The 21,504-nt window shown below is 49.2% G+C and overlaps 1 protein-coding gene across 1 annotated transcript; it reads right to left on the bottom strand.

The window, feature by feature from the left end:
• Window positions 1-8,114: 8,114 nt before the first annotated feature.
• Window positions 8,115-9,361, bottom strand: LOC119650823 (trypsin 3A1-like). The gene is made up of 6 exons (XM_038053959.1): window positions 9,164-9,361; window positions 8,951-9,092; window positions 8,695-8,882; window positions 8,544-8,629; window positions 8,370-8,483; window positions 8,115-8,300 (listed from the first exon to the last, which is right to left on the bottom strand). The coding sequence occupies exons 1-6, from the start codon at window positions 9,312-9,314 to the stop codon at window positions 8,115-8,117; spliced, it is 867 nt and encodes a 288-aa protein (XP_037909887.1). The 5' UTR covers window positions 9,315-9,361.
• Between the last annotated feature and the right edge of the window lie 12,143 nt (window positions 9,362-21,504).

The following is a 21,504-nucleotide window of genomic DNA, read 5'->3' as shown; positions in this document are numbered from 1 at the left end:
AATCCAGCCCTCCTTAACACTCTTCAATTCCCTTGTCAAAAACATCCTTGAATACTGCTCTGTAGTCTGGTCCCCCTACCGCATCCGTGACGGCCGCGCTCTTGAAGCTGTACAACGCAAATTCACCCGGACCCTCTTTTACAAAAAGAACCTTCCACAGGTTGATTATCCGTCACGACTCCGCACCCTCAATCTCCCCTCCCTACAGCAACGCCGTATTTTCCTTGATATGTGTACTCTTTTCAAACTCTGCAATGGTCTGATGGACTGCTCCGTCAACTCGGATATTACTCTCCGTATCGCCTCGTCTCATGACACACGTAATGCGGACATTTTTGATGTGCCCTTCGCCGAGCTCGAGATTTACTTTCTCTCTCCGATCCCGAGGTTTTGCCGGTCCTACAATGCCCTACAGCTTGGTTCATTTGACTCTATGTCCCTCTCTAGCTTTAAGCGCAAAATATGCCATTTGCTTGCTCCTCCCTCTGAGGACAATATGTAATAAGAAATTTGCTTTCTGTGTATTGTCCTCATTAAATAAATAAATAACTAAATAAATAAATTTACATGTGACCAAGCACTCCACACTTTCTATACCATTTTATCTGATCTTCTTCCTTGTTACGTTCCCTCCTCTCCTAAGTGCTTGCGCTCTTACCCCGTCTGGTTCACCACTGAAATTCACAAAAAACTACGTCAAAAACAGACTGCGAGAAAGACGTTCCTGTCTTCTAGAAACGTTGCTGACTTAGTTTTTTTCAAATCCCTTCGTTCCTCGGTCAAATCTTTAATACGTAAGTCCAGACGCGAATATTTGTCCAGCGTGGAAGACTCATTAAAGCGCGGAAATGTGAAACCTTCCTGGTCCCACATTCGCAACTCCCGCTGCCCCGCCCAGTTATCCCCTCCGTCCATTAAATTCTCTGGCTTCTCAGCTAACTCCCCCCAATGATCTTGTGATTTACTCTGCCGCTACTTTTCGTCCGTCTATGTTCCTCCCCCTTCCTCCGAATCCCTCCCGATAGTAGATGTAGCCTGCCCCGCATCGCCTACCATTCCCCTACTTACCCCTATCCTTGTTGAATACCTCATTGGCGAACTTGATGCCAAGGTCGGACCTGGCCACAATGGTCTTCCAAACCTCTTTTTGCTTAAAACTGGTAAGTCCATCTCCCTTCCCCTATCTCTTATTTTCAACAAAAGCCTTGAAGAGAATCATTTTCCCAGCTTGTGGAAAGAGGCTCTCATTATCCCCATTCACAAAAGTGGCGATCGTTCGCTTGCCGAGAATTATCGTCCCATTTCCCTCCTCTCCTCCTGTTCCAAAATCCTGGAAAGATATGTCAGCGACTGGTTATCCGCCCACTTTGGCCATCACATAGTGAAAGAACAGCACGGCTTCGTTAAACGTAGGTCCACTGCCTCCAACCTGCTTGACTTTACCAACTTTGTCGCCAAATGTCTAAATTCACGGCAAGAAGAGCATACCATTTACACTGACTTCGCGAAAGCCTTCGACACTGTAAATTACAAGATACTTCTATCCAGACTCTCGTCCCTAAACGTTCCCATACCACTTGTTTTATGGCTTGCCTCTTACCTTTCCAACCGATCCTGCCGCGTCTCTTTTGACGGCTGTACTTCCCGCTCCTTCTCCCCTTCTTCTGGCGTCCCACAGGAGTCTATTCTGGGTCCCTTGCTATTTTTATTTTTTATTAACGACCTTCCTCCCCTCCTTACTTGTCCCTGTTTGCTCTATGCAGACGACCTTAAGCTGTTTTCCGCTATATCGTCGCCTATAGACTGTATTTCCCTTCAGAATAACCTGGACACTCTGGTTCGTTGGTGCTCGACTAATGGTTTAGCGCTAAACGTCAGAAAGTGTCACTCTATGTGCTACTCCCTAAAATCCTCACCCACTTCTTTCTCCTACTCGCTTGACGGACATTCCTTATCCTGCTTAAATTCCACTCAAGACCTCGGAGTCACTTTCGACAATAAGCAATAAGCCAACCCTCCTCAACTCTCTTCAATTCCCTCGTGAGGAATACCCTCGAGTATTGCTCCGTGATCTGGTCACCCACTCGTAACTGTGATTGTCTTGCCCTTGAAAATGTGCAACGTAAATTCACCCGTTCTCTCTTCTTTAAGAAAAGCTTCCCTCGTGTGGATTATCCCTCCCGCCTCCGCTTTCTGAACCTTCCCTTCCTACAACAGCGTAGATCCTATCTGGATCTATGCACATTCTTTAAACTTTCCTCGGGCCTGATGGACTGCTCCGCCGCTGACGAGATCACCTGCCGTCCTGCGTCTTATGACACACGTAACGCAGATATTTTCAACATGCCCTTCGCGGAGCTCGAAGTCTATTTTCATTCCCCGATTCCCAGGCTTTTCCGAAATTATAATGCAAAACAGCTTGGTCCTTTTAACTTCCCTACTTTACGTAATTTTAAACGTAGGATAAGTTCTTTGCTTTCCCCTCCTCCTCCTGAGGACAATAATTAATTGGAATTCTATCTATAACAATTCCTCTTTAGTGGCTTTCTGGAAGCTCGCAATCACTTCGCCCGGATTCACCTTCCTTCTCCGGTGAAGACAGTCTGCCTCATTCGGTAAAAGATCCAAGGGAATTATCCCTGCGATGACACACCCTGGTTTACTTGATACCGTCCCATATGCACTGCACATCCGCGCCGCGATTGGCCGTTATGCCGAACTTACCCTTCCTTGGTTCACTGTGTTATCCAGTGCGCACATCCTAACAGGAACCGCGTGTGGCAGGATGCATTTCGCCACTCTTACGATAAGCAGCCGGCGATTAGATTTTGGCCCTCTAATATTAGGCATCATCCTTGCTGAAGATGAGCTAGCCTTTGCTGTCTTTTCACGCGCATAACCCAGGTTCCCTTGAAGCTCAACTTGGCATCCATCATTACCCCCAAGTATCTAATGATCGATTTTGAAACGACCCCGTGATTAGCAATCCGGACTTTGACAATATTGTTTTTTCTGCGATTCGTAATAAGGATCGCCTCCGTCTTATCTTCCGCCACTATTTGGGGTCATGCTTTCATGGTATGAATGGTTTCACTTCCATACAGTTCCACGTTCCGAGATCCTTTCACAATTACTACTACCACCAGGTCGTCTGCAAAACCAATAAATGTTGCCTCCTTTGGCACGCGAAGTCCGAGCACTCTGTCATACATTATGTCCCACAGCACGAGGCCCAGTACGGAGCTTTAGAGAACACCTGCTGTCACAACATATTCCTTTGGCCCGTCTTCCCTTCGCACCAAAGAAGCCTCTCCGAGAGGCAACTCTCGATTACCTGCGGTAAGTAAAAAGGGACACCAAGTTTGGCCAGGGTGCCCTTAATCCAACCCCAGTTGGCCGAGTTAAAGGCATTCCTGACATTTAGCGCCACCACCGCGCAGCACTTACCAGCGGTCAATGCCTCCCGAGCCAGGTCCATGATCGTTGCCATTACATCAACAGTGGACCGCCTGCCGCTCTGATAGACTAGACAGATAGACAGACGGAGGCAACCTGTTGTATATCGGCCTCTGCAAAATGTTCCCCATAGTGTCTAAAAGACAGAGAAGGCGATATGAAGAGAGTTCGCCACGCTTCCAGCAATTCCGCTTACTTTCCCATATAGCCTTCTTAAAACTACTTCGAAGATCACGGTATTCTTTCTCCAACTACCAATGTTCTGGCATCCATCTTGTCCTTTGACAAAACCTACTCGCTCGCAAAAAAGATTCTCTCAACAGCGCGATTTCTTCGTTCCACCAGTAGTTTGGTTTCCTACTTTGGTGGAACTTCCGTCGCGGCATTATACAGTCGCATCCCTAAGTTACCTTCAGGTATAGCTGGTCACTTTTTCCAGCACCATTCCCTTCGAGCCATGACCTCCTTCCACCAGGAAAGTTTTTTCCTCGAAAGCTCTAATGGACCACCCAGCTATCATGGTTTTTTCACTTCTGTTGCTCATTCGAACGTCGCCACCCCCGTTTCTGATTTCGAGAAAGATGGCCTAGTGGTCAGTGTGGGTGTAGTGTTCACTCACCCAACAGACAAACCTCCATACCTGGAGGCATGTGTGATCAGCTGACAACAACGCAGATTGTGCAACGCGAAGTCTGAGCCCTGCTGACCTTGCTTCCCATCGCATTTAGTGGCATGGACCAGATTGATTGACGGAACCAGAAATCGATTGGTCATCCTCAACGCCTGGAGGGCGTGCACTCCGTTGCTACCTTGGAGGGGAGAACAGACGGACCCTCAACGCCGTCTACATGCAATTGCTTGCCAAAGCTGCAGAGGTTTTCAAAATTTGACCTATTGAACCCGTTGGAGACTTCACAGTGTTGAAATATGAACGCATAGAGCCTCATTGAGCCTCGCTCGTGTATTCTGTTTCAGAGCAGTTGAATTTCAACATTTCAAAAACGAACGTCAGTGACTCATCGCTGGCGAGTCAGTATCGATCGTCCCATTGGCCAGACTAAGCCTTTTCTTTTCTCAGCAAGAACTGATTCTAGTAGGTGGACACCAACACTACTCACCGCTTCCATTCAACCCATCGTGCCTCTAGGCGGGTGACGTCTCATTGAGGACGCACACCAACTGATATTGCATGACGGCGTTCAACTCCTGCTGTCACATCTCTCCCACTCGCTCTGGATAACGAGATGTTCAACATTCGCCACCGGAGTACTTCGTCGATGGGTTCGCTACACTCGATTCGGCAACAAAAGACCTGTGCAACAAATGGGTACGTTAACCGTCGAGCGCGTCATCCCATCACAAATCTTAGCCATCACAGGCTTGGATTAGGCTGGACCAGTGCCCATGCTGTTCTCCAGAAGCAGAGGAGACTACATAGCTATTTTTTTCTGTTTTGTAAATCGAGCAGTGCGCATCGACATTATTTAAGACATTCCTTCGAATGCATTTCTTGCATCTTACCCCGATTCTGCGTTCGCTGAGATATCTGCAAGAAGCTCTAGTCCGATAATGCTACAACTTTCCAAGGCTCCGACAAGGAGTTACAAGCTCTTTTCATCTTTTTCAGGGCTTTGGCTTTCCGAGGCACCGAAGCAGTTTGGCGGCCTCTTGAAAGCAGCGATGCGCAACTTCAAGCACCACTTTCGCAGAACTATCAGGTATCTCACTCTTACCTTTAAAAACCTGTCTACGCTAGCTGCAAAAATCGAAGTATGTCTCAACTTGCGAGCCCCTCTTCCCACTCAGTTCAAACGCCAGCGACGTTGCGACCCTAACGTCGGCCCATTTCCTAGTTGGATCATCCTTGCTATGCCCTCCCGAACAATGCAGCGACTCAGACCAGCGTACGTCCATCAACAAGCGATATAGGCTGCTCAGCAACCAGCGTAATTCCTACTGGACTCGATGAAAGAAGGAGGTCTGACATCATATGTAACCCCGAAATAAATGACTGAATCCGCAACCCAATCTATAAGAAGAAGATATCGTCCGCCAATTGGAGACGCATTTTGCCCTGGCTGCCATCACAATGGACATCACGCGTTTCAACAAAGCCCTCATTGGTCTCAACAAGAAGACCATCAGGCTAGTTTAGGACGTCTAAAAGAGCAACCGGTACGCCGCCTTTCAGTAAGGGAGGAAGTGAAGCTTAATCACTTGCTGAATGAGCTGACGCCAGGTGACCTTACCCCCAGCCAGTTGCTTTGAGAAATGAGGCAGCTGGATGGAAATAAGGTCGGCTCTGCGTTGCTAAAGTTCCTGTGGCTGCCGCGGCTCCCGGAGATCACTCGCCCCATCTTGGCCTGCATGGACTCGAGGTCGCTGGAGGTGTTGCCACCACGGCCGACAAAGTGCACGAAGTGTACGCACGCCCAGTGTTCGAGGAGGTTTCGCGAATCGCGGCTGAGGAAGTCGACGAACTCGTAGCAATGGTGACGAATCTTGCGGACGCGGTCACCAAAGTCACACCAACGATTGGTACGTTGCGTTCGGGGGGTATATATCAATCGCAACCACGGTTGAGGTCTGTTTCACGAAAAGGGCGTTTGGATAGTCGCACGCCAGCTCTTTCATTGGCCCCAACGACCAAATGTACAACGGGATACAATTAAAACGCGACAAAAATCTACGTTCGCAGGATGCCTTCGCAACGGTTACCCTAGGCGCAGTACCATGTCGCCTTACAATTTTCGACCCCCTGGACAGGCGTTGCTTCCTGGTCAAGACGGGTGCTGAAATGTCGGTTCTCCCGGTGTCCCGTCCAAACTCATTGATATCGCAGAACCTACGACTGGCTGCGCGAACTCCTCTCCCGTCAGCACCTATGGCTATAGGCAGGTGGACGTGAGTCTCAGATTGCGTCTAGCGTTTTCAAGGCGATTCGTTTTGGTGGACATTAGCACGATGTGCAGCATCGCCTCAACACTACTGGCTCCCCAATCTTCTCAAAGGTGCGTACTCTTTCACCCCAGACAACTTTGCAAAGACAGTGCTCGATAATTTAATGAAACAGGGTATCTGCATACTTTCCAATAACTGTTGGTCCTCTCCACTTCATTTGGCTCCTACGCCAAACGGCGAATGATGGCCATGCGAAGATTATAGGCGCTTGAATGCTCAGACATGCTCCCGTCCGATACCCCATTCCACTCATCCATGATTTTGCGCACTGGCTTACGAACTGCCAGATTTTTACGACCTTAGACCTATCCCTGCCTTTCCCGATGACATTTCAAAAACGGGTCTTCGAGTTTACCAAGATGACTTCCGGCTTGTGCAACCCTGCGCAGACTTTGTAGAAATTCATCCACTCTGTCCTACGAAACTTAAACTTTTGTTTCATATACATGCATGATGTTTTGGTCGCTTCTTCGTCGGGATCTGAGGACTTGGACCATCATGGATTTTCAACGTCTCGTTGAGGCCTGGACTTGTTCTAAACGTTGGAAAATACAGATTTCTACAAAAGCAGGCGACATTTTTCGGCCACATGATTACCCCTGTCGGAATTCAACCAGACCCAGATCAAGTTGAAGCAATAAGGAAACCCCCCCACCCTAAACACGGTGATGGATTTGCGAAGATTCTTAGGCACGTTAAACTTCTATCGTGGTTTCTTGCCCAAGGCCATTCATCATCAGACGATCCTTTACGCCTACTTGGTTGTGCCCAAAACCAAAAACTTGCGCGAGGTTGCGTGGTCTACTAAAGCGGTCCAGGCGTCCGAGGCCCATCAAACAACAGCTTGTCTAGCAAGCGTTGAGCTTCTTGTGGAAGCAATTCAATCCAACTCAATGCAACACAACGCCTACAATCGTGAACTACTCGCCGCGTACCTTTCCATAAAATCTTTCCCTTTCTCCCTTGAGGGCAGGCAGTTCAGCGTGTTCACGGACCACAAGCCCCTTACTTTCACGCCTAACCAAAAGCCGGACAAAGCGTCCAGTCGCCAATTTCAGCATTTGATTTTTATCAGCCAGTTCACGTCTGATACCCAACGCGTGTCTGGAAAAGACAATTTTGTTGCAGGCACTTCGTCTCGAATCTCGGAGATCACAGTCCCCACCGTGGTCGATGATACGGCAATCACCGAGGCACAGAAAGACGACGCAGAGCTTCAGCCTTCCGTCGAGGGCGAGGCCGAGGACTTCGAACAGACCACCGAGAGGAGTTCACAGCCAGCCCCGCGAAGATGTGTACGGAGAGAATCTGCGCCTCCCCGCGGACCCTGTGCTTGACATCAGAACAGGGTTAAGCGACTCCAGTATGCTGCGTCTGCTCAGAAGGCAGTTTCGAAGCTTCGGCCGACTCCACTCTCCTGACACACGACAATGAAGTTCGACACCCCCAGGAATCTCGAAACGTGCTCAGAGGGTCCCATACACCAGACGGAGGCTCCTTTAGAGTTCTAGAGCGAGGTGAGCACCCGCACGGTATCAGCTGAGGGCGGAGTGCTGGAGTGGTGGTGGTGGAATCTGCCGTTCAACCCCTTATAAATGACGCAATTTCACTGGCTTACAAGTTAAAAGAGATAGAGTGCGGAGACATAGGGTTACAAGTTCCTGACCAGCAAAATTATTTTTTTATTAAACCAAAGTTTATTCTCCCCGAACAAAAGTTTTTGCTGTCGCTACTTTTCGTATCCACCAAACGACATCCCTAACATCTCCATAGACTCCTAGTGTGTTTTCCAAACGACATCCGAACCCAAATGATGTTACTCCGAGAATGGTATATCGATGAGTTTTCACTGTCGGAGCTTGGAATGGTCCCCCACTGTCACCCTAGATGAATTCAATATTTTTTTTTTAAAACTGTCCAACGAGGGTAGGCATCACTTTGGTAAAGATCACCTGACAAGTATCTTCTGGTCCATGTAGGTAACCAGCGCAGAACCCTGCTTCTAACGTTCGAACTGTCTGTTCAAAAAAATAGGCATTCCGGGTCAGCATTCGGATGCACTCCAACTGGAATAAAAGGGAGTAATTAGGGTGTCCTTGCTGAAATCTTTTTCGTGCTTCGCATACTGTCTTAAAAGTTGGCATCACGATGTCCTGTTGGCTACAGGTTGTCTTGTTGAAAACTGTCGCGATACCATACTTTGTGAGTGGGTCTATGATGGGAGTTGACAAACATCCGATGTTTTTTTGGACATAGGGTTATCAAGAGAAGACTCACCATTTGATGACGGCAGGCAAACAGGCATGATGTCAACTTGTTTAGTCAATCTTAAGACTGCAAAATCGTACCAGGGTTTCTTCGATAGGTACATCGGATGGGTGAAGCTTTCGGAAACTTCTAACTCATCGTTACTGTCGCAAAATAATTTGTCCATATCTTTGACAACGCTCACAGGCCACAATTTCCTGGGAAGAATGAAGAAATTACGACCCAGACATAAAACCGCTTAGGCATTCTCGCAAGTCAAAATTACTTTGTTACACAATGGGCGGCAGTTAACACATCTCTTCTCGAAATTACCGACCCCAGGCACATAACAGTGTGGGCGGTTTTCGAAGTCCACGGTGCCTGAATTATACCCACAAGCCAGGGATAGGGATGCGCCACGGTAACGCCTAAAAATTTAAACATCCAGTTAAAATCCTTTTTTGAATTATGTACCCTTCTCTAATAATCAGTATCTTTCCTTTAATTTTCCGCATATTTCTCCTCTTGGCTATTCCACAATTCAATCCAGGCGTGGCTCCATGAGCACTGATTCCGCAAAACAATACAATAAGAACGATAACAAGGTGAACGTTGTTCATACTGAGCACCTCCCTCTTGCCTAGATGCATGGCAGATTACAGATTGTTTTCTAAACCATATGGAACAAATTCCAGCGCTTGAGGTAGATTCAAATACACATGGGTGTAACAGCCCAAGCATTTCAACCCCACAATATATATTTGATTTTACGATGCACTTACGATTCGTTCCACCCTATGCGCAACAGTTGTGAAATCTAATGGAAATTCCAAGCTTTAATGGGGACTTCAAAACTTCATTTGAATATTACTTACCAAAAGATAGGTAGCCCCACCTTGAGAGTAAGGAAGAGCCATCTGACTTTGCCCCAAAAAGTTCTGAATGATTATTTAGTAAACCTCCAAGGGAGAGTAATAGTTGGATGTATTCATCAAGTGACCAAAGCGGCAGTGAATAGGTCACATGATAAGAAAGGGCGACAACTCCACAGTGGTCTATATGCTGCTGAGGATCCACTGTGTCATGGCGACCAGCTAATATTCAACCCTTAAACCCTTCCTTGTTCCGTTTCCTCTTTTGTCGCAGAACGTGTCGACAGGTGTATCACTGGTTTATGCCCACCGGATAGTTTTGACATCTGTCGCAAAGTTTTTGACGTTAACGCTAACCGCTTCCTCCCAAAGACTTCCGCAAACTACTACCTCCCACCACCCAGCTGGATGAAAAGTATCTCTGACCATGTTTGTCCCTTCACTTTTTCTTTGATGCCACAATTGACTTAAATTTTACCATGGTGAGGTCATTGCCGTTGTTGTACAACTTACGCTGTCGTTGCTACATTTTAATTTTTTTCGACACTGCTTGACCTGTTTAGTTACCCCCTAACGAAAGTTCCCTTTCTACATCAGTAGCAGCAGACCATCGTCTTCCCTCTTCCGCCGCCGTTGTCTTTAGAATGAAGTCCATACAGTTGCATCGCAAACTAGTAGTTCCCCTACCCCTTGTCCCTTTTCCGAAGAGGCTTGGATAGGGGACCACCATGTCCTCCCACTTTTTGCGAAAAAAAGCTATGGTAGCATCCATCATACACCATTAAGGATGAAAAAAAGCCAACCCTCATACTTAAGGAAATCTCCCATCACAACTTTAGCGTTGACAGCATGGCAGCGGAAACCAGGAATTGACGCCAGGTTACACCGATCCGCATCTCGAGGCTCTCCGCCCTAGGTCACGCACTAACGTTTCCAACCTTAGCCTCTTTCGTGCAACTCTCAATTCCGAATCAGATGCCACCAAAATCTCCATACTAAAAATCCATCCGCAACAGCGAATTAGCTAAGAGAAACCCAAGAAAAGGGACATCACCCAGTGCTTCAGCTGCCAACAATTTAGCCACATATCTGCAAATTGCAATTACAATAACCGATGTGTGAAATACACAAGCTCACATGCCTCTAGGGAATGCCCTTGCTCGACTATTCAAGAGAAAGCCAATAAGGAGTCGGGGGTGCACCCGAAATGCGTGAAATATGGCTAGCTTGGTCACCTACACCAATTTCGCAAAAGGTCCCCGTAGAATCAAATGAATTGAACGTAGAGAGAGGGCTAAAAGCAACGCTCCTTCCCCGTTCTTTTGCCCCCTAGATAGACACTTCCGAGTTCGGGACAATCAGCCAGGGATCCTGCCTTATTCCAGTTGGAGTACCCCTACCGCATAGACTCCTTCTTACTCTGCAGTTGCCAGACCGCGAGTAAAACAAAAAATCCACAGCTCTCCCATTCATTGAAACTAAGGTTCCGTTTCAACATATCATTTTCCTCCCTCTAAACCACAATCTCTCTCAATCATTTCTTTCAACCTCTCATTTCAAATGACAAACATGTCCACTTGCCCTCTTAAACGAAATCAGGGTTGGAGAGGTCCCAGTGCCAAACTACGGATACACGGGGACATTCCATTCCGCAATTACGCGGGCAGAGGCATGCATAATCATCCAAACCAAATCGGGGCTAAGAGAAAATCTCATTCCAATGGATTTACTTGCTTCAAACTCTTCGTTAGTAGTCGTTTTACTACCTATCAGGGGTGATGGCATCCCTCAAGTCCTAACCGGCTCTATCTAATTCTCAGGTAGCTCAGGCCGCCCCCTCTCCCCAGTCCTGCCCGAAATCCGAGAAATCGCAACCAGTTTTGACACTTTGATCCTCGGAGACGACCTCAATACCAGTCATATAACTTGGAGCGATTCAGTCAACAACGACAATGGCAAAGCTCTCTTTGATTGGTTCCAATCAAACCCATTCCTCAGTGTGGATATTATTAATGGAGGATTCCCAACCTCTCCCTTGGTGAGCGGCCTGGTCTGATTATGCTTCAGGTTAAAGTTGCATAATTAGGCAAGTCCTCACACGACCTCCGCGTCGTGGCCGCTGGAAACCGTCTTCGGGCGGGCCAAGAGTGTGTAGGGCCGGGCTGGGAGTAGGCTCATCCAACTGACAAGGATCTGCTTGTCTGCTGGTCATGTGTTAGGGGCAAGTAGATCTGGCGGGGGGATGGACTGAAGCAACAGCCCGGGGATCGTCCTCCCTGCACCGGAGAAGGTGCTAATAGGACCCCAAGCCAAGGTGGAACAGCATACTCCGAGGGCTGCGTGGCCAATATGGAGCTTGGTCTTTAGTATGCGAACTCTGAATACCTTGGGTACCTTCAGTTTCAAATAAGACCCTTACCCTGGTGGCCGGGCCAGCCCGGGTGGACATTCTTCCCGGACTACTCGTGGGACCAAGACATGGACTCAATTAATAAAAAAACCAAAACGACGATAGAAGAGGAGGCGATGATGCCAGGCGCATCATCGGAGGACGAGCTGCTGGCCTCCAGCCAGGAGACAGTGGCCGTCGAGAGCAGTACACTCGGTGCCAGCCGTAGCACCGTTATGCTGAAACCAACCGCAGGGACCTCCCGGAGCGAGGTGTCAGACGGACTAGTGGCTTCTAGCCTGGAACCCACTGCCGTCAGGCTGGGTGTAGCGAGTACCAGACATAGTACTCCTGACCCGAAGCCCTCAGCGTCGGGGGATCCCTCGAAAGCGAAAACCGACAAGAATCGCCGGAAACCGGCTAAGAAGCGAAGGTCCATGCATATTCTCGGCAAGATTGCCAAGAATAAGGAGGCCGGTACTGTCGACGAGCGGGATGAAAAAGACCTCGCTAAATACCAGGCGATTGTTGATGAATACAACAGCAAACGCCGGGCTGACGAGCAGAAGGCGAAGCCCATCGCTCTAAAACGCAACCGATCTCAAGACGAGGTCGAACAAGATAAAAAGCGGAGTAGAATGGGCAAGAGCGCAGACGCCAAGCAACATACGAAGGAAATTGTACAGCAACCGTCACCCGGCGGGCCACGTACTGCGAAGACCTTCAGCGATGTGGCCAGGAGTCACTTATGGGGGGCGCTGGCGGATGGCAATTCTGCTAGCGGCAAACTAACGCTGGAGGTGTGGACCAGTGTTGAGGCTAGGCTGTCGGGCATGGTCTATGAACATCTCGTGGAAACCGGAGGCAAACACCCGGGACTCACTCCCCACTTTGATTCATCTCATGTGGTCCGTGGGTTCCACGTAATAGCTTGCATGGACCAGTTCTCTAAGGACTTTCTCGGCTCGTGCGTCGCTAAGATCAGCGACGCTTGGGAGGGCGTTAAGCTCAAGACTATCCCTTACGACGAGATTCCCAGGAGACCGGTCGCTCGCATTTGGTTGCCGAAGATCCGCATGGAGAAGGACAAGCTGGTCCATTTCCTGCGCCTTCACAACCCCGGGATTCCCATGGACGACTGGGTTGTTATAAAGGAGGAGGAACCTCAGATAAACAGCCAGCCCGTACTACTCCGCATAAACGAGGAGTGCCTGGAGGCACTGAAAAAGGTCGATTACAAAGTGTGGTTCGGAGTCAGGAATGCCAAAGTAAAAGTGTTCCGCTCTGCAAAACCGGACGACGACCTTGACCCAATCGACGCCGCCAACGAGCTGTTGGAGGAGATGACGATCGACGGTCCGACGGGGACTGACGAACCCCCCATGCAAGCAGATCATGCTGAGGGTAACGCAGATAAATCTGCAGCACTCGAAGTGTGCCTCGGCTAATCTGCTCGTCTTCCTCTTAGAGGAAGACATCGACATCGCATTAATACAGGAGCCCTGGGTCGGAAGCGACCGAACCATCAAAGGGCTCCAAAGCAAATATTTTAATTTATTCCACAGCACAGGAGACGCTGATCAGGCTAAACCTAGAGCATGTATTCTTGCGAGGAAGAGTCTGCACGCTTTTCTGTGCCCGGACCTGAGTTCCAGTGACCTAGTTGTGGTCAAGCAGGAGCAGGTGGGGGCAGAGAACGTGTATATTTCCTCGGCGTACATGGCTCACGACCGATCAGCTCCGCCACAAGAACTACAACATCTGACGAACACCATAACACCAAAGAAAGCCAACCTGCTGATAGGCTGCGACGCAAATGCAAGGCATACGCTTTGGGGCAGCTCTGAAATCAACGAAAGAGATGAGTCATTCTTTGATTTTATTATTACTTCAAATCTATCGGTGTGTAACAGGGGCAGTACACCAACCTTTCATTTCCCCTGCTCGGAGAATTGTGACGGTTGGGAGGAGGTCCTTGATATCACCCTAATAACCGACAACGGGATTCTTAGGGTGGAGGACTGGAGAGTGTCTGACCAGAGATCCTTCTCTGGCCACAGTTGGATACTCTTCAGTCTAGATCTCGGCGCAGAGGTCTCCAAGCCCTTTAGAGACCCCAGGAGGATCGACTGGAGAAGGTTTGGTCAGGTAATTAAGAACAAACTCTCCGGTGCGCAAATTGGTAAGATTGGCACGACAGACGGGGCTCTGGAGAAGGCTTTTGGTACCGCCTTCAAAGTCTCGTGCCCTGCTAAGTACAGCAAAAAGACCCTGCCACCGTGGTGGAACGAAGATCTCTCTAGTCTCAGGAAGTTGACCAGAGAAATCTTCAAAATTTGCTACAGGCAAAAATACTGGCAGCCATACAAGGACTGCCTAAAGAAGTACAAGTCGGCCATCAGGACCGCCAAGAGGCGGTCTTGGCTAGACTATTGTCAGAACATTGAAAGCACTAGTGAATCCGCGAGACTCAATAAGATTCTGTCCAAGGAACATAAGAGTCCATCCTTCCTTAAAAAGTCAGAAGGCTCCTGGACGGAATCTTCTAGTGAAACCTTGGAGCTGCTGGTGCAAACGCACTTTCCCTCCAGCGAGGAGGACTGTGAGTCAGAACCTCGCTTGGAGGGTTTGCGGCAACCCCAGCTGTGCGAGACTATCAAATCGGTAATTACCGGGGATAGGATCGGCTGGGCTATAAACAGCTTCTCCGACATAATGCCAGTCATGCTACAGAAGCAGCAGGAGAGGGTTGTGCCGTGGCTTGTTGAGATTTACCGGAGCTGCATCACTTTAGGATACGTACCGCAGTACTGGAGGCGCGCACGGGTGGTTTTCATACCGAAAGCCGGCAGGCGCGGTCATGACTCCGCGAAGGACTTTCGGCCAATCAGCCTCACCTCTTTCGTGCTGAAGACCCTAGAACGCGTCCTGGACATTCACTTAAGGACGATTATAGAGAGAACGCCTTTCTCTAAGTCCCAGCATGCCTACCTCAAAGGAAAATCCACAGAAACCGCCCTCCACGAGGTAACTGGCACGGTTGAGCGGTCGCTGCAGTACAAGCAGTATACCCTTGCTGCCTTCTTGGATATAGAAGGAGCCTTCAACAACGTCAGTACCAACGCCATCAAGGAAGCCTTGACCGGTATTGGATTGGAGGGGTATCTCACGCATTGGATTATATCCATGCTGAGTACCAGGATAATCCAATCCGATCTGAGAGGCAACCACTTGACCAGAGCTGTGAACAGAGGCACGCCGCAGGGTGGTGCTATCTCACCGGTGCTCTGGTTAGTAATAATGGACAAAATTTTACGTACATTAGACAGCAGCGGGGTGAAGGGGGTGGCGTATGCCGACGACTTGGTGATATTAGTATCAGGGATGTTTCTGTCCATTATGAGCGACATCATGGAAGGAGCGTTGCGAAAGGTGTGCCTGTAGGCCGCAAGATGCGGACTCAGCATAAACCCAACCAAAACGCAACTGATGCTATTCACCACCAAGACAAGGATACCTGAATTTCATCTACCACGGCTGAATGAACAAAGACTGGTTCTTTCCTCTAATGTGAAGTATCTGGATGTAATCCTGGATCCTAAGCTAAATTGGACGTTGAACATAGAACTGAGGGTTAAGAAGGCCTGTATAGCCTTCTATGCCTGTAAGAGAACCTTTGCCAAGAAATGGGGTCTCCGGCCGAGGATGGTTCTCTGGATGTACACCGCTGTAGTGCGTCCGATTCTGACGTACGGATCTATTGTATGGTGGCAGGCTTTGAAGAAGAAATACAATAGAACGAACCTTAATAGGATTCAAAGAACCGCGTGTGCAGGTGCTACGGGGGCTCTGCAGTCTTGCCCGGCAGATGCTGTCAATGTACTCCTGCATCTCCTCCCCCTTGACCTCCACATCAAATATGTTGCAGCGTGCAGTGCCGTCAGACTACGTGAGTCCGGATGCTGGGCAGCGAAGTCCTACGGCCACAGCAACATTCTAGATGAAATACCTCGAGAAATCTGGGCATCCCCCACGGACTATGTCACACGTAAGCTGAACTTCACGAGAAACTTTGCTGTGGACCTTTCAACCAGGGCAAAGTGGAAAACCGGCGGCGTGTTGCGAGACTATGACACGGTATTCTTTACGGACGGATCAAAGATGGCCTATGGTGTCGGCGCGGGGGTTTTCTCGAATACACACGGTGTATCCAAGTCGTATGGTCTCCCAGGTTTCACCAGTGTATTCCAGGCGGAAGTACTGGCGATATTGGAAGTCTGTCGATGGCTGGAGTGTGATTCGAGCCCCAAGCGTAACATAGCCATTCTGACCGACAGTCAAGCGGCCATCAAGGCCTTGTACTCAACGACGACATCTTCCCGGTTGGTGGGGCAGTGCAGAGACACGCTCAAGATCACTCTCCTCTGGGTTCCCGGGCATAGGAACATAGAGGGGAATGAGCGGGCTGACGGATTAGCCAGGCAAGGCTCTGCTCTTGGCAGTCCCTCGGGGAACACAGTCGGTGTTCCGCTGGCGGCTGTCGGGGACCGAGTCTACTCACTACCTAGCAGCCGCGGGCCTGAGATGGCGAAGGCTTACAAGCTGTGCCAAATCAAGGAGAATTTGGCCCGCTTATAACATAGCCCGATCACGAGAGCTCCTGTGCCAGATGCACGCAAATGCATTCAAGATTACGGCGGTCTGCACAGGGCACTGGCCCATAGGGGACCATGCCGCTAGGCTCGGCTTACCCTACAACTCGCATTGCCGAAGCTGCGGAGAAGGAAGGGAAACCCTCATGCACTTTCTCTGCAATTGCCCAGCTCTGGCTCGAGTCAGGCTGCGGACACTGGGAAAACCATTCTTTGGGGACCTCAGTGAGATTTCTAGTTACAGGGTCGGAGAGCTGCTTTCCTTCGTGAATGCTACGGGCTGGCTCTGAAGATCCGAGCCAGCTGGACTCCGCTTCCCTGTCCCTATAACAACAGTCACGGTCTTAGGAGTTTGTGGCATCAAAACGGCGCACCAAAGCGCTAATTGGGCTCCTCGGAGCGGCCACTGATACCTACCTACCTCCCTTGGTGTCAGCCTTCCTTGTGTCAATAGCTATTTGTCAGTGGTAGCCTACTATGACCATCATGTCTCTTCTCCCCTTTCCCCCCAGCCGTTCAAATCTAGATCCTTTTAACTTATAAACTGGGGCGTTTTCCAACGCGACTTATTCAGTGTCCTGTGCCTTCCTTAGACAAAACACGCATCCATAACAGTGAAGAGCTAACCGCTTACATGAGCAAATTCAACTCTGACTTTCACCACCTAATCGACAAATATGCTCCCAAAAACGGTTATAGCTACTACAAAAACGGATGCATTTCCAATGCAAACTTCCTCTTAATGCTCAATAGAAGCAGACTCATGCAGCGAAGGATTATTTCACTGACAACGTTCCAAATATAATGCTACCATCTCCTCCTGGAGATCATTAACAACCCGTCCAGCAAAATTAATAGCACTATTAGATCCGAACTAAATGGTTCCAACAAGAAACTTCTTAACTCCCTTAAACTGGGCCCGTCAGTTTTTTCAAAAAAAATAGTCGAACGTCTTGAAGGAAAAAACCCTCTCTCAACGTCAATTACTGTCCGATATAAATATTCAACCTCCGCTCTCCTGAGGAAAAAATATCTGTCTTCGTAGCCTCCTATTCAAACTCAAAAGTTGGCACTACTATCAGCGAAAAAAAGCGGGTGTGGAAGGATCTTTCCTATGTCCTTTTTCCCCAGCCACCTGGCCGATAATGTCAGAATCGATCCATTTGTAAGCTTCTTTAGCTTCCAACAAGAAGTTGAACTTGCAATCACCCGGTCTAACAACAAAAAATCATCGGCCCAGACGGTATCTCCAAATTCATCCTACGGAAGTGGGGGTTCGTCATCAGGGAGCGCCTTGCTTGAATATAATATTCAATAACTGCCTGAATAACGGGCACGTCCCTGTAATTTAGAAAACTGCTCTCCTGATACCTGTTCCTAAGAAGGTTTGTTCTGGTGACCTCAAAGTATGACCCCCATTTCTCTTCTATCCAATATTGGGACAATCGTCGAAGGCATTTTGCTGGTCCACCTAGACAGTCACTACTCCTTTGTAATTCCTCTGTCTGCAAGACCAGGTCCTCATTCAAAAAAGGGATTCAATTCAATCCAAAACATCATCAACCACATCTTCCTCCACAATATACTCTTGCCTCATGTAAATCTCTTCCCGCCAATGGTAGGCTAGGTTGTCAACGCACGCAAAGAGATCCTCTTCGCGGTCGCAGCATTATGTACGTGAACGAGTCCAGGTCCGCCTTAGCCATTCGTTCTCTCGAATCTTCCACCAATATGGTCATAACATATTTCAGCCGGCGGACCGTCACCATTAATTCTCATAAGTCTCAGGTTATTTGCTTCAGAAACCCCAGCAAGAAGTGCCGAAAAGTAAAAACTGACAGCTGTCAATTTCCAATTATACCCTCACACCAAAATCAAACATTAAAAACCTTGGAATCTTTCTCAACAACAACCTTATGTTAAATGCAACTCTCACGTCAAATCTAAGGCTTCAACTGCCATAAAAAGCTACTTTTTTTTTATGGATGGAGGTGGAAATCTTAGAAAGACGCTGCTGCGCCAGGTTGCAGTAATGTGTGGGATTCACACCCACTAAAACCACCCCCACTCTTCCGCCCCTCCCCGCGGGACCACCGTGAAGTATTACTTCGCGTGGGAGGCTCTGGTTCGCTATACCAGCTCGTCCATGTCACGTCTCCGTCGCGCCGCCTTCCGAGCTCGATCCAACTCCAGGAGTTTTGTCTGCACCACGGCTACTGCCTCATTTACTGCCATCCAGTTTTCCTCCGACTTCAATATCTCTTCCACTAGGTTGGAGGGCTCGATGTCCTCCCCTAAGATGCTGTTCAACCTCCTTTTCTGCTGCAGAAATCTGGGACAATGGAACATAACGTGCTCCGGGTCCTCGAGTGTAGCACCGCATTCAGAACAGTTGGGAGACTCGTCCAACTCGAAGCGATGCAAGTACTTCCTATAGCCACCGTGTCCCGTAAGGAACTGTGTCAGGTGGTAATTCAATTCTCCGTGCTTTCGGTTGACCCATTTCTCGATACACGGGATCAATGTATGGGTCCACCTGCCCTTGTCAGAGTTATCCCATCGTTGTTGCCACTTGCCACACAACTCTCTCCTGAAGGCTTTTCGGAAATCCGCATTCACCTCGGCTGGATTTTCCTTCCGTTTTTCGTAGAGCCAGTGTGCCTCGCTCGCTAGAAGATCTATAGGGATCATTCCTGCGATAACACACACTGCCTCCGTCGACGTCGTCCTAAATGCGCTGCACACCCTTAGCGCAATTGGCCGGTATGCCGAACATATCTTCCTCCGGTTGACAGCGTGGTTCAACGCTCCCGCCCAGACAGGGGCCGCGTATAGCAGGATCGACCTCACCACTCCCGCGATGAGTAGCCTGCGACTATACTTCGGCCCTCCCACGTTAGGCATCATCCTTGCAAGGGATGAGCTGGCATTTGCTACCTTCTCTCGCGCATAATCCAAGTGTCCCTTGAAACTCAGCTTGGCATCGATCATCACCCCCAGGTATTTGACAACCGATTTTGAGACGACCTCACGATTACCAACCTGGATGGTAACCGTGTTGTTCTTCCTACGGTTGGTAATGAGGACCGCCTCCGTCTTTTCGTCCGCCACGTCCAGCTTGGCCATTCGTAACCATGACTTGATGATATGAATGGCTTCATTTGCATAAAACTCCACGTCCTCGGGATGCTTTGCAATTGCAACTACCGCCAAGTCGTCCGCAAAACCAATCAGCGTTGTCTCCTCCGGCACGCGAAGGCCAAGCACTCCGTCGTACATTATGTTCCACAGCAGCGGTCCCAATACAGAACCTTGAGGCACACCTGCTGTCACAATGTACTCCTTCGGCCCGTCGTCCGTTTCGTACCAGAGAAGTCTGTCCGAAAAGTAACTCTCGATGAGCCGAGCCAAGTAGCTAGGAACACCCAGTTTGGCGAAAGCGCCCTTAATCCAGCCCCAGTTGGTTGAGTTAAAAGCATTTTTGATGTCCAGCGTCACCGGAGCACAGCATTTGCCCATGGCCATTGCATTTCGAGCCAATTCCACGACCTTTGCTACTGCATCGACCGTAGAACGGGCTCACCGAAACCCATATTGCCGCTCTGAAAGACCACCCGCAAGCTCGATGAACGGGAGCAGCCTGTTGTATATCAACATCTTCCCCATGGTGTCTAAGTGACAAATAGGGCGATATGAAGAGGGCACGCCGGGTGGTTTTCGGGGCTTCGGTTGCAAGACCAGCTTCTACCTCTTCCACTGGGCGGGAAACACTCCTTCCGCCATGCACGATTCGAATGTGCTTGCGAACCACCTTGGTCTGGCCTTGACCGCCACCTTCAGAGCCCTGTTCGGAATTCCGTCCAATCCCGGAGCCTTGCTCTCCCCAATACGTCTGCAAATTTCCCAAAGTTCCTCTTCGGTAACATCAGGGATCGAGAAGACGTCCTGCTGAGCTGCCAGTTGGGGTTCTCTTTCGTCCTGCTCCTGCTGCGGGAAAAGAGTTGTAATTATTTGCAACAAGAGCCGTGGGCATGTCATCTGAGGTGATTTTTGCCCGCGCCCGCGCCTTCTTCATTACAATTTGGTAGGCTGTACCCCACGGATTCGTATTAGCCTCCATGCAGAGCTTCTGGTAGCATTCCCGCTTGCTTCTCCGAATGGCCTTTTTAAGGTTGCTTCGCAGATCCCTGTATTCCTCCTCATGCTCCTGGTGCTCCGGCCTTCCTCTTGTTCTGTGGGAGGATCTCAAGGCAGCGATCTCCGTGTTCCACCAGTAGTTTGGCCTCTTGCCGTGGTGCGAACGTCGTCGTGGCATCGTAGCGTCGCATGCTTCGGTTACACGCTGAGGCAGCTGTGTGACCCTTTCCACCGCTGTTCCATCCGGATCATGGGCTCCCTCCAATGCGGCCAGGAATGTCTCCTCGTCGAAAGCTCCGATAGACCAGCCAACCGCCTTAGTCTTTCCACCTCCAGAGCGTCGTTGACTGCTTCCCTGGTTCCCAATGCGGAGGAAGATGACCTGGGCTACTAAAATCCCCTTATTTAAAACCCTGATTTGACCAATTCTGACCTATGGTTTCCCAGGATGGACAACCATGTCCTCCAACGTAGCTGAAGCCCTCCGAAAGGACCATTCTCAGAAAGTGCGTGGAATAAAATCTTGTCACACATATCGCCTCGTTGGAGGAGTACGTGTCACGGTTGACCCTCCTCTCGGACAGTAATTCACATCAGGACCTCTGGTAAAGGCAAGGGATAAAAGAGGGTGGGGAATCCTTTATCCTTTCCCTTTATCAAAGGTCCTCATCAAACTTTCACCATTCCAAGGCTTAGCTAGTTGTTTGAGATCACTCTTGTTAACCTCCTCCTTGAATTAAGGCCACTCCTCTCAGTATCCAGGCTGTCTAGTTTACGTATACTCAATCCT

Source organism: Hermetia illucens, chromosome 3, assembly GCF_905115235.1.
Source record: "Hermetia illucens chromosome 3, iHerIll2.2.curated.20191125, whole genome shotgun sequence".
In the NCBI taxonomy this organism is placed as follows: domain Eukaryota; kingdom Metazoa; phylum Arthropoda; class Insecta; order Diptera; family Stratiomyidae; genus Hermetia; species Hermetia illucens.
The sequence above is the reverse complement of the archived record's forward strand: the minus strand, read 5'-3'. Positions and strand labels throughout refer to the sequence as shown.

What these genes read in the sequence shown, in the direction of transcription:
- LOC119650823 (XM_038053959.1), bottom strand. Translation starts at nt 9,314, where the DNA reads ATGCATCTAGGCAAGAGGGAGGTGCTCAGTATGAACAACGTTCACCTT. An exon ending in TTGCCTGCCGTCATCAAATG is followed by an intron (nt 8,630 to 8,694) that starts GTGAGTCTTCTC and finishes CTCCCATCATAG; the next exon opens with ACCCACTCACAAAGTATGGT. An exon ending in GACCAGAAGATACTTGTCAG is followed by an intron (nt 8,301 to 8,369) that starts GTGATCTTTACC and finishes GAATTCATCTAG; the next exon opens with GGTGACAGTGGGGGACCATT.